General features: G+C 42.8%; 1 protein-coding gene across 4 annotated transcripts in view; it reads right to left on the bottom strand.

Moving 5' to 3' along the window:
• The window catches only part of ldb2a (LIM domain binding 2a), a 38,792-nt gene extending 26,233 nt beyond the window's left edge, over positions 1-12,559 (bottom strand). For all 4 annotated transcript variants that reach the window (XM_028960504.1, XM_028960505.1, XM_028960506.1 and 1 more), the window contains exons 1-2: positions 12,207-12,559; positions 4,250-4,352 (exon numbers count right to left, since the gene is read on the bottom strand). In XM_028960504.1, coding sequence (XP_028816337.1) covers positions 4,250-4,352; positions 12,207-12,338 — 235 coding nt within the window. In that variant the 5' untranslated portion in view covers positions 12,339-12,559. The remainder of the gene's footprint in view (positions 1-4,249; positions 4,353-12,206) is intronic.
• Between the last annotated feature and the right edge of the window lie 5,505 nt (positions 12,560-18,064).

Here is an 18,064-nt window from a genome sequence, read left to right as displayed (position 1 = left end):
TTTGGCAGAAGCTGCATTGCACCACATTTTCCATAATTTTCTATTATTTCAGAGAGTATTATTAACCTAGCAGCGCAGGCAAATATCTCTAATTCCAGATGCCATCTAGCCGGCAGATGAATACGCTGCTACAAGGATGTTAATAGGCGTGGAGGTGAATGCTGCATGTTTACCACCAGACAGCCACAGAGGACGCTTGGAAAACAGGAGGCCACGGTGAGAGACACATGAGTCAGAGGCCGACGCGAAATGGAAGCGAAAGCGGTGGATAATAGAGACAAGAGGAGGCCGGGTCTGGATTTTGGATGTGCTTGTTAGCTGCACCAGCGTTCCAGCTGGCAACACAGTCCATATTCTGTTCATCTACTTGGTTTTTAATTGAACACCAGCCAGTTGGGCACCAATATGAAAGGTTGGAAGATACTGGTTATATGCTAGATAACTCCTGTGCAGTAATGATTTTTTTGTTCTTCTTGTTGTTTTTGCTCTTATTACTGGTGCCTCTAACCAAGGCACGGCCACCAATTAGATTTTCACTCAATACATTAATGTCTGCTGTGGTGCAATTTTATTTCGTTTTAGCGTTCTGCTATAGCCCTAATGTCCAATATACAGTAGGTTAAAATAATGTTGATTACCTAACAAAGCTACACTATCATCTTTTTGATGTACATATATATAACCACAAGCGGACATTCCTCCGCTCCCACTCCCTTCTCTCCAGCGCACTCTTACAGCAGGCTAAGCCCCGCCCCTTTTAGCCTAGAGGAGCTCACACTCAGATGCATGGGAACCTGCAGTCAGTGTCTCACTCACAGGAAGAGCAGCCTGACTTAGAAACAGGTGACTTAGTAACACCACCACACAACAACACCGTCAAGGACTTGTCTTGGTGTGAATTGGATGTTGGGTTAATGAGCTGCGCATTTGGGATATGTGAAAACCAATATAATATAAAGTATTTTTATGCATTTTAGCAAATGGATGGTAACTTGTTCAGATTGTATTGACACACATGAAAGTGAAGTGATTGTTATTGTGATACACAGCACAGCACATGGTGACACAACAAAATGTCCCTTAATGAGCAGTGGGCAGCCATGACAGGTGCCCGGGGAGCAGTGTGTGGGGACGGTGCTTTGCTCAGTGGCACCTCAGCGGATCAGGATTCAAGCCAGCAACCTTCCTTAACGTCCAGGACACCAGTGCCACATGGTGACCATGTTTGAGGTATGTAAGTTAAGTTGTATTCACACAGGATAAAAAAATATATATATGTTTGCTCCAAAACCACAGCTTTTACCCTGCATTTACTTTACTTTATTTGGCAGACGCTTTTATCCAAAGCGACTTACAATGGGAAGACACCAGCAATTCTCGTTCGATTTCTATAGAATATCAAGTATACAAACTAAGAGCCCTGATAAGGCTTAGACTTGTCATTGAAGAACATGCTCGGAGAAAACATGCTCATTTGAAATGTCATGGACAAGAAACTTTTCATAAAAAATTCACAAGATATTGACCAAATTTCATGTTTAATCTGATGAACGGCGTACGAGCATGACAGTAGAAAGTGCAAGGTGGTACTTTGTCTCTTGCCAGTGGCACTATACCAGAAGGGGTAACGTGTTAGGTGGCGCTGTTGAGCCCCCCTGGCCACACCCGGGTCGAAACATGTCTGTGAGCAAGATTTGCATGTTTTGTGATGTGTGGGTGTTTCCATGCATAGGAAGTGCCTGAAAAATGGCAAAGTGGAAAATAATAATAAGGGTGAAATAATAAAAGCAAAACGTAATATGAATGAAGTGGAAAGCAAAGAAGGAAAATAAAAAAAATTATAATAATAACAATAAATAATAATAGTCCTTGCAGAAACAACAATAGGGCAACTGTGACTGCCCTACCCGGGCCCTAAATAATAAGAACACATATCTCTTGACAGTATCATCCCTACCTTTTTCCAGCTGCAAAGCCCTTTTGGTGAACATTCTGCCCCTGTGAGCTAGGACCTTGTGCTCTAAAGCCCCCTATAGATCGATGGCATTTCTATTTAACACAGACTCATTTGTGTCGTTTGCCTCAGACGTACTTGAAGGGCCATCGTTCAGTTTTGACAGAGACATCCAGTGAAAAGACTGGCACTCGCTGACCTGAGACCTGCTAATTATGGTTCGCTGACCAGGGGCAGAGAGTGCATGTCAAACAAACGGAAGACAAAAAACACAAGCACTGTCATTTTCACAGAGAGACAGTCAGACACTCTCTCGCTCGCTCGCTCGCACGCGCACACACACACACACACACACACACACACACACAGATATGGGAATAATGAGGGTGTGTGTCATTCTCTCTGGGCAACAGGCAGCAGGTTCTGCACGACTTAGCAAGGGCACCACGACTGAGTGTTTGCCTCAAACCATCAAAGGACAGAGAGACAGAGAGGCAGACAGAGGGAACGTGAGAGAGGAGAACCAGAGATGGAGAAAAAGACAGAAACAAAGGAGAAGAGGGAGCGAGAGGCGCTTCTGGAAACAACCTCATTATACAAGAAACATGAAAAGAACGTTTTAAAATTAAAAGGAGTAACTACACTCGCTTACTGCGAAGTCAGTCCAATGCAGGAAAATGCCTTCTATAATATCAACAATTTTCAAAATATAGAAATGCAGTACAGCTGGTCTATACTGGTCTATATGTAGAATTCTATATGATATGAAGTGTACTTTGTAGGGATTTTTACTATGGCTGGTTATTATTCCACGATATAAAGAGAAACAAATCAGGATAAAGGGATTGCGACACACAACAAATCATGAACAATCATCAATACAACTGAATCCAGCAATTATTTGGATTCAATAATAAAAAGATTATTGATTATTTGAAAAAGAAATAAAAATAGATTTAAGATTGCCCTTGTTATAGATAGAGATGGCCCTTAAATATTAGAATAGTAATTTAATAAAAACATTTTAAATGACCTAATGACATGGTGATTTACGCAACATGCTTACGTGAACAAACTATTCAATTTGTGAATTAGTTGGTACCTGTCGAATTGGTATTAATTATAATGCAATGCAACAGAAACCAGGAAAAAATTATTTAAATCTTCCAGTCATGCTGGCCATGACGTAGATGGGAGAGGTCACTATACAACATATGGATCACATGCACATTTTAATAACAATATACTGACATATGGCACACAACCATAGTTTGTTCACAGTATTGGTAAATTGATATTTGGTCGATACCTTCTAACAACAACATGAATATATTGAGCACATATTTTCCTGACTATAGGGAACAGAGACTATAGGGAACGGCGCATTTAAAAACACAGAACACATGTATATAATATGAGTTTTGGGTCCAAAGACAGGTGCAGTGTAACGCCCGCACGCAGCCGGGACAGCGGCGCCGCTGGCTCTCATTCGCAGGTCACGTCTCGCAGCGTGAATCTCATTCTCTCAGACGTGTTTTGACGCGAGCGCTGTCACTCACCAGAGGGGGAGGAGAAGGGGGAGAGTGGAGCGCATGCACGCATGCATTACGCTACTTGTGGGGACCTGTGCATATTACTGATATGTAGTCCCCACCCACACACAATGAATCAAAAAAGATGTGTAAGCTGAATTAATGTGACATTATTTCATAATTTTATGAAAAAAAAAACAGTGTTTGTAAATGCAGCATTATGATATTAAGATGCTACTGTCCGGATCTTTTCTCCCCCGGAGCACACCACATTAGAAGTCCAAAGCTAAGGCTGGGCGACATGCCCTAAAGATGATGTCACGATTGCACTGATTTCATTACGCAAGTACATTAATATGTATGACGTATCATGATACAGTGTTTTTATATTGAAATTGTTTACTTTACGACATCGAACAGCCCTAGTCAATTTTTAACGTGCATTGTGCGAATACAGCAATTTTATTATTATTATTACTGCTATAAATAATACTTAGTATAATTAAAAGTATTTTTTATTATTACAGTGTTATAGTGTTATTATAGTGTTATTATAGTGCCTTGTGGTTAAAACTAGATAAAAAAGCAACGAGCTTGAATAACTTATACTAACTTATGTACGAGCTAGTTATATATGATTCACAGAAATGTATGTACTTCATCATCACTCTGCGTGGCCACGCTGCTTAGAGGGGCCGACACATTAACACAGACATCACCGCAGTCATCATCGTCTGCGTTTCAAACAGGAACGGTGACTTACTGTATCTTTTCGGTCCATCTTCCAGGCAGAAGGAGAGGGTCAGTGTCGCGTCCTCCTCGAAGAACTCAGTGGCGAAGGCGTCCCACCATAGACTGTCGCTCTCCTGCAGGGTCAGCAGAGGCCAAAGGGTTAAAGGGTCATCATTACTACAAGAAAGCCAGAACCTGACGTTTCAATATCGGCTGTCCAGCAGTCAGATATGTAGCAGAAGCTGGTTGATTAATGTTGTGACAGCAAAACAGGGTTGATAAGGAGTGTATGAGGTCAAGAGTGCTGATATATGGCTCTCAAAGCTTGTTCTGCATAAATATCCAGTGATTTAAGTACGTACAGAGAACCCAGTTGAACAAATAAGAGCAAAATATTGTACTTGGTCATTTAATCGAGCAGAACTGAGTACAAGGTGTGCTCTGCAGAAAACAAATCAGATTCTCTGACGCGTACGACCCAAACTCAGAGGCCCTGTCCTGCAACTGGGAACGAACCCCACAAATCCACACTGCATTTAGAAAGGGGATCAATAGCGCATTACCACGTAGGCCGGCACCCACAACAACATGGCTCTGCTTACAAACTACCCCCTGGACGGCCGTGTGGTTGCTGTTATGGCCAGAGCTGCCCGTAAGTGACGTGAGATGCGCCATGGAACGGGGCCTTGGCGTCCGGCAGTCACATGATCGATATGACTGCGCAACCAAATGACTTATCGACTTATGTGACTATGTGCTTATTTGATGAATTTTATACACGTACAATGAGATTGAAAGCAATTCTTCAGCGCAGACGTGTATGTAGGACACAAGATAAAATTAATACTTTTGTGAACGCTTTTGAAATAGTTCCAATTAATTTAAGCATCCTGATTATTCACACTGATGACGTTAGTTTAGACATTAGTTTAATATGTTAATAACAGGCTAGTGTCACACGGCAGGAAAACATGGGCGTTTGAGCACATTAAAAAACAAAGATGGGGTTAAGCACAGAGCAAACAGCCCTGCCAGATTGTTGCAGACCATAATCACCCAAAAAAGAGCCAAAAATATCACAAAAAAACATCAGTAAATCCGCTCTGGGTGTACTGAAATAAATCCACTCACATAACAATTGACAGCTAGTTAGCTATGCCAGAGAGTAGGGGATCTTAACCTTGTTCTTCTTCACACGTTTTCATTTCCAATAAGCACGTACTGTCTTGTTTATTCCCATTAATAAAGCCCTAAAAGTTATTATATTTATTTTTGACTCAGGCAGTGTGATGTGTGAGGACAGATTGTCATACACACACACACACACACACACACACAATCTCTCACATAGACACAGATGCTCACACGCAAACACTCCAAGTTGTAATAGGACAATAGTGAGTATTTAAACAGCATTCACCCTCAGATTTCATGACCTCCAATCATAATCCTTCACCCTCTCGAATAAACGCCAGGGGTCAAGGGGTCAACCAGCTTATCCACTTCTTATTTGTACTCACGAGCTGATGTGCCAAGAGAGAAGTGTGTGTGTGTGCGCGAGTATATGTGTGTTTGTGCGCTGCCATAAATGGCCTTGACTGTTAATTTTGTTATGGCTCATTTTTGATTGTCATAGACATTGTCATAGAGTCTGAATTCTGCATCACATGAGTCCTGGCCTGTATGGGGTTTAAATTCCTGAACCTGTGGTTAAAGAAACTCAATGCTGTTGCAGAGGAGACGCCATTGATTTGGATTCATAGTTCAGAGGGCTCAATACATTACGGCTGAAACAAGATGGAAGGCTTAACATTTCCACCCATTCCTCCAGCCTCGGCCCGAGCAGACACAGCCGTGTGTGGTGGCATTAAGTCTTCACCCCGTTCCCGTTTCAGCCCAATAACTGCATTCGGCACGCAGCTGACATTTGCTCCAGAGTCGAGCGGAACCGGGGCATCATGATCGCAGGCGGAGGGCTTGGGAGGTGAGAGGACACGGTTTCCTTCGCTTAAAGCTTTCCCGCTGGCCCCTGCGTATGAAACATTACAGTAGTAAAAAAAAATGGTAATAATTAATCATCATCACAAAAAAATTTTTACATTTACATTTCGCAGTTGGGCCCGAAGATTTCTGTTTTATTATCCTGTTCAGACGGGCACACCCGATGACGGTTCGACGTTTTTTTTTTTTCTTGTTTCGCAGTCTGTTTTGGAAGTCCTCTCTTGGCCGGAGGTGGTGGTGCCTCTGGGGTCTTTAGAGTGTACGTATGAGAGTGTGTAATGGTCTTGTGCGTTGTGTGTGCATGAGTTGACCTTCCCTTTCCCCGTTTCCTCGCTCATTTATCCCGAAGCTGATTCCTGTGTGTTGGTGTGAGTGTCATGTTGCCCTCTGTGCCTGGGTCCTCCTCCTCTCTGTGTCGTGACAGTTGTAGCTTTATTGTCCATACCTATTTTCTATATTTACAGAGAAACTTTAACGATATTGAGTCGGAATTGGCAGAATATTGTTAATCCAGTGATTCTTCTCAGCCAGCCAAAATGACAGGTCAGAGCTAACTGTGGTATAATACAATATGTTGGTCTGGCTTGTGATTGTCTTTGTGTTGAATTGCTTTTTACAGAATTGGTCGGAGTGCTGGTAGGGGCTACTACCACCACAGGGTAACCTAGCGGGTAACACACTCGCCAATGAACCAGAAGACCCAGGTTCAAACCCCACCTACTACCATGGTGTCCCTGAGCACACCACCTAACCCTGAGTGTCCCTGTAACGACTGTCCCTAACTATTAAGTTACAAGGAGAAGGCATCTGATAAATGCCATAAATGGAAATGGAAGAGCCCACTGTCCAGCCCCGTGGTGCAGCTTTTATAAGATAAGAGGAAACATTTCCCTTCATAATCAACATCTAAATCCCGCAGAAATGAGCGTGTGCATGAGTCAGCGTGTGTAATTGTATTCATCAAGTCCTCAGCTCTCAGGCCGCTGAGTATTAATGATGCAGGCCAGCATCTCGGCAGGCAGGGCCAGTTCTGTTATCTGTAGAAATAATCCTCGCTGTCACAATCAGTGAGGGATCTGATCGGGACTTTCACACTGATTAACTTTATTTAGCACTTCACTCGCCCGGGACTGCCACACACACACACACGCACACACACACACCCATAATAACCAAAATAATAAAACATGTAGCTCTTTTGTCGGCTTGTGAGTGACAATGACAACTCTGATCACACACACATTAGACCTCAGGTGAAATAACGTGTGTGAGCGTGTGTTTGCTTGCAGATAAAGCCATATTGATTGGAGCATAATGCGGCCGTCTGTGGGCATTCATCAGGGCAGCGCTGGCCGGGGACAAGAGCTGAGGATTTACAGAAAAATCCACGGGCTTAGAAAGACACACACACTCTATCCAGCGGTAAATAACAATAACCCCGTCCCTGCCCCGCTAACGTCTGAACATTTTTACCATGGCCCAGTAAATATCAATATAATGCAGTGCACAATCAAATGCATATCATCTTCCACCTTTAGGTGTATTTTTGAGATTTCTATTAGATGAATAATAAAATGGCATCATGAAAACTGAATTCAGACCTCTAAAGCGGCATTCAAAAATGTGCGCACACACACACATGCACACACACACACACACACAAATACACACACACTATGTATATTGTATTGTATATCCTCCAACTGATTGGCCACAGATGATATTAATTTCCAGAAAAGATGATCAGTAGTTCCTCTAGGGCCACAATCAATCAATCAATCAATAAATAAATAAATAGCTCTCATCACCAACAGCAGTCTGAATACTGGTAGCTAAAGTAACCAATTCAATTGACAGAAATTGATAGATAGATAGATAGATAGATAGATAGATAGATAGATAGATAGATAGATAGATAGATAGATAGATAGATAGATAGATAGATAGATAGATAGATAGATAGAATGGTTAAAAAAAACTTGTGAGAACCAGGAAACAGGAAAAATGTACAAACACCAGTCATTCTTCTGCTCCCCCTCTAAGGCCAACGTTGAGATGCGGGTCGGAAAAATGACAGCAAACGGCCCATTATTGGATGCGATTGTGAAAGAGAAGCAGGATGTCGGAGTGTTGCGCTTATCTGCCCTGTCCGTTATCGCAGCGACAGCACCGGCTGGAAGGAACTCAGGGAAAGCCACAGGAAAAAGGTGGAACCATTGTCCCAGCATCCTGCCAAGCCTGTGTGCCACCTTACAGATGGCGCCCATGCATTTCTTATTTCAAATAATGGAAGCCACTGGCCCATGTTGTGTATTTATTATTTTAGTCTGAGTGGCTGTTATGAACACCACCCCTACAGCTCGTACCCTGACAGAGGAGACATTGCCAAACTATTGCGACTGTCAAAAATTGCGGAGATTATATTTACGTCCTATTCCAGGCCATTAAGGCGAGGAGGATAAACCCAGACTTGAGCAATGACCTCTTTTGTTTGCCTCCTCGCCTTCCTCTGGTCGGCTCCCTGAGTAATGTTTCATCCCATCTCTCGGAGAATATTAACGAGCGTCGCGAATATCAACCAGCGTTATGCTAATGTGCTTACAGCGGCTGAGGTCGGCCAGGCTCCTCCTCTGAATGTTAATCAGCAGCCCCATTTGCATATGTTTAGGCGCTGGGCCGCTTCCCGACGCAAATGACTTAAGAAGGTGAACTAGGAGAATCTGCCTCTGGTTCACCCTCTCCAGTTCAAGCGTAAAATCGTGCAACACTGGTCCGCGGTCAAGGCTGGATTTAACATTCATGCCAATTATTCACCAATTAACAACAGTGCATCACTGTATTATGGCTGGTTGGTTTCCATTGAAAATTTAGAGCATCATATAAACATGATAAAAAAAAGGTCACATAAGTGTAGATTTCTTTAATGCAAATAAAAAGGACAAAGTATGTCTACCAAATCCTGCAATGTGGCGGTTGCCAAATTGGTAGAAATATTACAAAACATTACAAAAAATATATCAACAATTACATATATTATAGACATAACAAGATATAATCCTTGGATCCATCTACCATACCAGTATTCTTTTTTTATCTTTATAGTCCATATATAAATTGACATACTGACAGTCTAATATCATTAGTGTGGTAGAAAATTTTAAAAACAAATCTCAAAGACTCTTCAAAATCATCCAAAAATCTAACAGAATAAACTTGAATAAATAAAATTGAAAAAAATTCTGTTTCAGTAGCAATACCTGGACAATGCTGTACTACATAATTACAAGCATTCGAGATTTGGCCGTGTTGTTATAATAGGATGTTGCCGAGCATGTTTTGATTGAATGGAGAGGTATGGACCTGCTGTCTCACGTGTGACAATCATTTGCCATCTCCCGAGTTTGAATATAAAATGAGCGGATTTCCATAAGCAAAGCAGGCGAACTGTCAAAATCCGTATCTGCCCTGGAGTGGCGGCTTGACATTTAAAAGTAAAAGTCGCGTCGCGTGAAGATGCGGGAAAACCAGTAAGCCAGCAGCTCCGGTATCACTTTCACGTCTGCTTGGTGTCCATATTCATCCATGGAGGGCAAAAGGTGAAACACTTTACTCTGTTACAGTATCACTTCTGTTTTACATTAAACATTAAAGTACAAAAAAAGCACACAGTGACCTGTGACCTCAAGACACTTAAAACAGTAAAACAGCTGGTGTAAGAATCAAATAAAATAACTAGTCACTCTTTAATCATAAATTGTGCAACAAATGAAGCATTGTCTCTGTGTGTGGTTACATTTTCCTGCATATAGTTTGGATTCAGGCCTATCTGAGTTAAATGGCATAACTAGGGTGCCACCACCAGGGCAGCCCTATTTACATTTACGGCATTTATCAGAACGTCCTAGAATCAGTAGTTACAGGGACAGTAACCTAACTCAGGGTTAAGTGTCTCGCTCAGGGACACTATGGTAATAAGTGGGGCTCGAACCTGTGACTTTGTGGCCTTCTGACTCATAGGCGAGTGTCTAACCCACTGGGCCACTACCACACGGTTTTCTTTTTTTTTCATTTTTTATTTCTTCTGCTTATTTCTTCTGTCTTCTCCCACTACCAGCCCTGATGATAAGCAAGATCGTGGAATAGTTTGTTCTTTTGGTGTTAAATGCACACACTAGGTTGAATACTACATGCTCTGAGGGTGAAGGTGAGCAAATCAATTAGATGCACCGGCACTTTTGGTTACTCTGAACCACGCTGCCCTCCACCAAGTTGCATTTCCATTCCAATCCGAAACCGAACTTACACCCACTCCTGCATAATCAGTTATTACAGGTTTATGGCGAACGCTAATTAGGTGGTGTCAATGTAATTCATACTCTTGACACACTTGATACATTATTTCACCCATCGTATTGACCAGAATGTTCTTCCTTTGATGTTCTTACAGATTCCCCATTAATAATGAAGCAAGCGCAAGCAGCTGCAGAAATTCAAGGTCCCGCCTGGCATCCGGAGAGAAACGAACGTGGCGGACGATCCGGGTGGGGTTATGCGGAACATACGAGCGCGATGAGACACATCTTCATTTTCAGTGTATTACAGAAGAGCAGAATGTGAGTCGTTCGTTTCAGTACAGATTAATTTATTTTTTTGACTAAGGGAGACCTGCTGTGGTTTTTATTTTATAAAAATGGGTATTTCTTCACAGGAAACACGATCAAAAGACAGATACTGTTAATTAACATCTGAAGGTAACTTTATACAATGACTGAGTAATTGCGGGATTCTTAATTGAAATTGTAGAATAGCTTGAGGGTCAAAAGTCCTTTTTCACAGCCCTGATGTGATATTTAGCGTGTAGGCAATGAAACACTTGAGCACGGGACGTCCGAAAAGTAACATTTTTGATCCTGGTAATGTGTTAAACGTGCACGTTTCATATCTCAGCCCCCCTCCCTCAAACATTGCATCTTTAAAACACTTTGACCTCCCAGGGCTCCTCGCCGGCTAAGAGCAGAAAGATTACCGGCTAATTTTAGAGAATACGGCGCAGCACATCCATCACGGTTTGCTGTGCTGAGAATGCAGAAGTGAAGAGCCAACCCCGCCATCCCCCACCCGCCGGCCTGCATTTCCTCCATCTTTCCGGCTTTTGTCCGCAACCAACTTTCACTTGATGGTCTGTAATCCCACCACATGTTCCGACTGGGATTAGATCTGTTTTCGTTACTGAACCAGTCGTCCCCGCTCATCCGTTTAATTCGGCCTCCGACTCCGGGCACAGTTTAACTTTCACGAGGCCACCTGCCTTATGCCGTGCTGGGACGGTGACCGATTTGTTCTTGTCCCATGTATCTGTTTTAAGTTTGAAGCCGACAGAAAGCCTCAAGGACCCCATCAGGTTAAAACGTTGGCGCCCTGCGCGGTGACCGTCGGAGAGTGGAAGTCTACCAGCGCCCGGGCCACTTCTGATGAATAATGCATGGTGTTGTGCCAGTGCATTCCTCTCCTTAAAGTTACAACACCTCAATCCCCGACAGCAGACCCGCATTTATCAGACGGCCCTTCAAACAGGAGGCGCCCATCCACCTGAACGGTCATTTTAATCCACGACAGTCATTTCTAAACTCAAACACAACATCCGGAGCACCAAAAACTCAAGGAACCTGCCAAAAGTCAATGTTTTCCATGTTAATACTTTTATCGGGATGTTCAGATTCACCTCACCTTCCAATTGGCATGAACATGGACCCCAGAGAACAGGTGGGTGACCTTTGACCCCTATAAGAGTCATTTAGGAGTCACCACCGCACCTGGCCTGTTTGATTTTAATAAGGCTTTGCATAATTTAATTTCTTTGGCGTATGAACCAAGAAATTAAGCGTCACGTGACGCTCTGAACTTTCTTTTTTTCCTATAAGCTGCGTTGCGCTTACGTTTCCACAACTTGTCCAGAATTGTCCACACCTGGACCACGCACAACTCACCTCTGTCCGGGACTGGAGGCGCTTGTTCATCTCGTAGATCCGGTACTCCGGCTGCACCATGTAGGGCGAGTGCCTCCGGTAGAAGGGGCCGAAGGGCGACGAGTAGAACGGGTCGTGGGGCGGGTTGGACATGTCGGATCTCGGAGCGGCGCGACCTGCGCGTCCACGCAGCGCACATGGAGCACGCGGGCGGAGCGGGAACGGCGCGACACGCTGCACGCGGCGGAGTCCCGGGCTGCTCTGAGGGATGGAGGGAGGAGAGAGAGAGAGAGAGAGAGAGAGAGAGAGAGAGGGAGGGAGAGAGAAGGGGAGAGAGAGAGAGACCGACGCCGTTCATTGGACAGCTGCAGGCTGCACTGTTCCCTCCAGAGGTGCACAGCTGCCCACAGACCAGTTCAGACCTCAATCTAGTACGTTCCAGATCTATACAGATCACATAGAAATACACGAGCTACCATGCCTGATCTGTTCTTCTGGTAGGATCGTGTATTGCTCTTAACATTCCAGAAGATTGCTGACATGGTTACTTTCTTAAGGTCACACAAAGTTGTTTTTTTCAATGCTGACTTCTGGTTAATACATATACACAGTACAGTCCAAAAGTTTGGACACACCTTCTCATTCAATGTGTTTTCTTTATTTTCATGACCATTTACATTGGTAGATTCTCACTGAAGGCATCAGAACTATGAATGAACACATGTGGAGTTATGTACTTAACAAAAACAGGAAAAAATAACTGAAAACATGTTTTATTTTCTAGTTTCTTCAAAATATCCACCCTTTGCTCTGATTACTGCTTTGCACACTCTTGGCATTCTCTCGATGAGCTTCAAGAGGTCGTCACCTGAAATGCTTTTCCAACAGTCTTGAAGGAGTTCCCAGAGGTGTTTAGCACTTGTTGGTCCAGCTCAGCCCAAACCATCTTGATTGGGTTCAGGTCCGGTGACTGTGGAGGCCAGGTCTCCACTTTTTGTTAAGTACATAACTCCACATGTGTTCATTTATAATTTTGATGCCTTCAGTGAGAATCTACCAACGTAAATGGTCATGAAAATAAAGAAAACACATTGATTGAGAAGGTGTGTCCAAACTTTTGGCCTGTACTGTATGTGTCGGGGCAGTGGTGGCCTAGCGGACCCGTTATCAGAAGGTTACGATTCTAATCCCGATCCGCTAATTTGAGCACCGTCCCCACACACTACTCCCCAGACGCCTTTCATGGATACCCACTGCACACCAAGTGTGATGGGTGAAAAACAAAGGACACATTTTGTTGTGTGCACTGTGTGCTGTTTCACAACGACAGTCACTTTCACTTTCATATATATGGTAATATATATGTGTGTGTGCTCTCAGGTTCCTTCCCACTGTGTCCAGAGCCATGCATGCTGGCCGTCACTTAGCTGGGGAAGACACCAGGATGCATGATGGGAAAACTGGTGGACGCAGTGGGATGCTCTGGCCAACATTCTGCTGAGAGATTTCAGTATTTCAATGACGGATATTTAAGGCACTTAAATAAGTTGCTGTGGATAAGAGTGCCTGCCAAATGCTTTAAATGTAAATGTCTTAAGTGAAGTGATTGTCACATGTGACACACAGCAGCACAGCACACAGTGCACACAGTGAAATTTGTCCTCTGCATTTAACCCATCACCTTGAGTGAGCAGTGGGCAGCCATGACCGGCGCCCGGGGAGCAGGGTGTGGGGACGGTGCTTTGCTCAGTGGCACCTCAGTGGCACCTTGGCGGATCGGGATTCGAACCGGCAACCTTCTGATTACGGGGCCGCTTCCTTAACCGCTAGGCCACCACTGCCACCGTAAAGCTCGGGTCCTGCATTACGGTGGGTATTGTTTTGAGACATGCCGCCTACCTAAACATCGCTGCTGACCAAGTACACCCCTTCATGGAAACAGAATTTTAGGTGTTTGACTCCAAGTTCTCGAGCATCTGTGGGATGTGCGGGAAAAACAAGCGCAATCCATGAATGCACCACTTCATATACACGACTTGTAGGACCTTAAAAACTGACAGAAAAAAATCTAAATTCACTACAGGCTTCAGATCCATCTGTCAGGAACGCAATATTCCATTCATTAGCCACGATGAAATGTATGAATCCATTGAATCTCTTTTGAGAAAAAAATATCTCTCACCAGCTCAAATCACAGTAGATAAAAATGAAGTTGTTCTCCGAATGCCTCAGGCACCCTAGTAGGTAATTAAAAAAGTTAGCAAAATCTATTAATAAAATCTTAATTAAAAAGTCTTTTTTTTTAGGGGGGGGGGGTGGCATTTCAGCTCAGTTCATTTTTAACAGGATGTGCTTGTTTGCCAAAAGCGACTTTGCACCAGTTTTATATATATTGAAATATGTATTAATTACATTGCTTGCTTCAGTCTGCTGGCTTGCTAAATGTACTCTTTCAACACAGCCACAGAGATTTTGTGGCCCCCAGACCCTCCAACGAATTTAAAAATGAAGCCCAGACAAATGCGGAGGGGAGACGGGCCAGAAGAGATGGAGAACCAAAATGGGTCAGGACACATATAGGCACACGCCATCGCTGGTCTACCCACTGTTACTATGGTAACTTGCCGTAATGCAGGGTACAGCAGCATCTCGCAGGTTGGGGCTCCGAGTGTAGAGGAAGGGGGGCTGATTTCCCTTTTCATGGCCTTCAGGGTCCATCCTAAAGTGCATGGGCTATATGGGCCGCATGTTAGTGGTTCTAATATTGTAAATGTGTGTGCATGAAGTGTGCTCCACTTGATTTTATTTCATTTCTGATATCGGTGGATGACGTTTGGCAATAGAATGACAATATTTTACCGGAAGAAAACCCTTATAAATTCCTTTCAACTTCACGTGAAGATGTCTGCAACATTGGAAACGTTTCCGTTATTAAGTTCTAGTCATGATATGGTTGGGCTTCTGGGTTGAGGTTGAGAGAGACAAAGTGGGTGCAGGGAACGAGAACAGAAACAGAGGTGCACATACACACACACACATACACACACACACACACGCGCAAATGCATATATATATATATATATATATATATATATATATACACACACACACACACACACACACACACATACACTCACTCAGGTTTGCAAGTAGAGATATAGAATACAGAAGCCCAAAGGAGTCAGAGTCTCGCCTGCATGTGAGATACAGGCACACACACACACACACACACACACACACACACACACACTAATGTTTTTTTGAATATGGATGAAATACACCCTGAACATGGGAGCCGCAAGTTCTGCTGGGGAATCTCATTAGCATTCTAATAGCTTGGAGCTTCATTTGCATATTTCCAAGAGTGATTTTTTTCAGCTGGAAAGAACATTAAAAAAACTATACAGATAATAATACAAAAAATTCTTACATTTGTGTCATTTTTAATTCATTGCTGTTTCTCATTGCAAGCGGCATCATTAAAAATGTAACACTTAAGGACAGAAATACTTTAGTTGTCATTCAAATGTTCAGATATTCTCACCAGAATAATGGTATCACCTTCTCCATTCAGATTAGTGGCAAGACAGTTATCACTGCATTCCACCCCAAATAAACTTTATGTAATTTTATCACATGGTTAATCAATGCTAAGATTTGGATAAATGAATGGGATCAAGCTCTTGACTTTGTTGCTGAAGGTCATGTTTATGTTGACATTTATTAATTTATCGGTCGCCTTTAGTCAAATACAACATTTAAAACTTACGTAAAAAATTATGTGATTAATTAGGGCTAAACAAGTGCCCCACTTACATCTACAAGGTTTTTAATTCTGAAGTTGTATCACTGTTACGTCCCAAGCCTGTGCATATGAACAAATCTCGGTTGCTTCTTCACAGGTTGTCCTTCTTTGGCTGATTGGTGTAGAGCGACCTCAACCTGTTCAGGAGAGAGGGGATGTTAGGGATGGGTTAAACCATCCCCGGTTTAAAGACTTTACATGATGTTACAGGTCCCCTGCAGCAACTAAAGTGGTTTTGCTTAAACTACCAACCCCGCCTCCTGTTGGCTGTGAAAATTGGTCTGAGAAATTGAATTAAATGCGGGTGATGCCCACCATTTCCAAACACCTGCTTATAATTTCACCGCAGCTCACCTTTGGTCAGAATGAGCTGCATGTTCATGCTGGATAAGGAGACTGGAGTTTCTGGAAGAATTTTCCTGTCGCGACCAGATAAAACACACACGCTCGCATTTACCCACGTTCGTACAGATAGTACATACATGTCCGTATACATATACTTACACACAGGTTCATTATGGACACACACACACACACACACACACACAGTGAGCTGCCCAACCCCCAGTTCTGCCTTCTCTCTCTCCTGGCGTCTCCTGCAGCCCCCTCAGGTCACTTAATAAGAGCTGAGGCTGAAGATGCCTGAGCTTCTCCCTGTCTCTTTCAAATACACATACACAAACAATGCTGTCTGTCTGTCTATCTATCTGTCTGTCTCTGTGCATATGTCTGTGTTTAGCTATCGACACATTTATATTGATTGACCGGTAAAGATATCGATACGATTCTTTTGACTTGATCATCACAGTGTGGTTACATTGTGCTTTGTGTGTGATTGTGGGTTGGTGTGGTGTGCATGAACTCTGCTGTCCTGTCTGATGTTCTTATGTTTCCAGGCGATGCCTCCTGCTGAGAGACTGGAATTTTCCCAGAATGCACCTCCAGTGGCACTTCTCCACAGGAAGCCTGGAGCAATGCTGCCTAGCTACCTTTTCCTCTTCATACTACTGCCCCCTGACTTTCTTCCTTTTCACCTGACCTTTCTATTTCATTCTTAATCTTGTACTGCAACTTATGCTCCAACATTTTTACAGCTGTATAGTTCAGCACAGAATTGCTGTTAATTTTTGTAGGACTGGGCAGATCACTCTGGACACATAGCGATGTGTCACTGACATGTTGTGACATTGCTGCCTACATTGCTGCTCTTTAAGTCTGACTTTTTGCATGTAAACACCTAGTGATGTCAAACTGGTGCTTCTGCTGAATAACACTCTATTAGCAACAGTTTCATTCATTTGCAAAGAAATAAAGAAAGGCCACAAATAAGGGTTTTAATAGCCATCAAGAGTCTTTCTCAAAACCTACATCCTAATTCTGGACAATTTAATCTTAAAGAGCTGCCATTAGCACAAAATCATAAGAAATCAGGTTTCTCAAAAAGCAATTTTCCCCAGAATATTAAATATTTAAAAACTGCCCAATCTGGCATAATACCACTTGTTCATGGCACCAATAGCAAATATTGCAAACTCGATATCTACTGTAAGCATCTGAAGGCCGTGTCTGAAATAAAGATTATTGACAAATCTTAAATTTCCAATGCACGATGTCTGACATTTGTCCCCCCATGTCTCTTGCAATAACATTTCATTCCTATGTGCAATAACATGTCCAATATGTTTGGGACTGTGAGCTAGACAAACTGTTTTAGAATCTAAATCTTAGATTTTATAATCTATACGCTTAGATATTTATATTGATTATACTAAACATTAGAGTAATACACACAGATATGCTTTTATTTCTCACTAGATTATTTTATACAACTTTAATTTATGGTTTTGTGTATTGTCACTGCTTATCCCTCAGGATGAATAGTTTTCTGATTCTGAGTCTACCTATAATCTATTGTAAATACTTACTGATAATAATTTAAATGGCCAAACAGAGTTTTCATCCAATGCATAAGCATTTAGACATATTCTTTTCTGTCTTATGACACAGGCATATATAAATGAAGGCGTCATGACTGGCTTCAGCGTGAAGTGCTGGCCGCAGGCGTGGCGTTGTT

Source organism: Denticeps clupeoides, chromosome 18, assembly GCF_900700375.1.
Source record: "Denticeps clupeoides chromosome 18, fDenClu1.1, whole genome shotgun sequence".
In the NCBI taxonomy this organism is placed as follows: domain Eukaryota; kingdom Metazoa; phylum Chordata; class Actinopteri; order Clupeiformes; family Denticipitidae; genus Denticeps; species Denticeps clupeoides.
The sequence above is the reverse complement of the archived record's forward strand: the minus strand, read 5'-3'. Positions and strand labels throughout refer to the sequence as shown.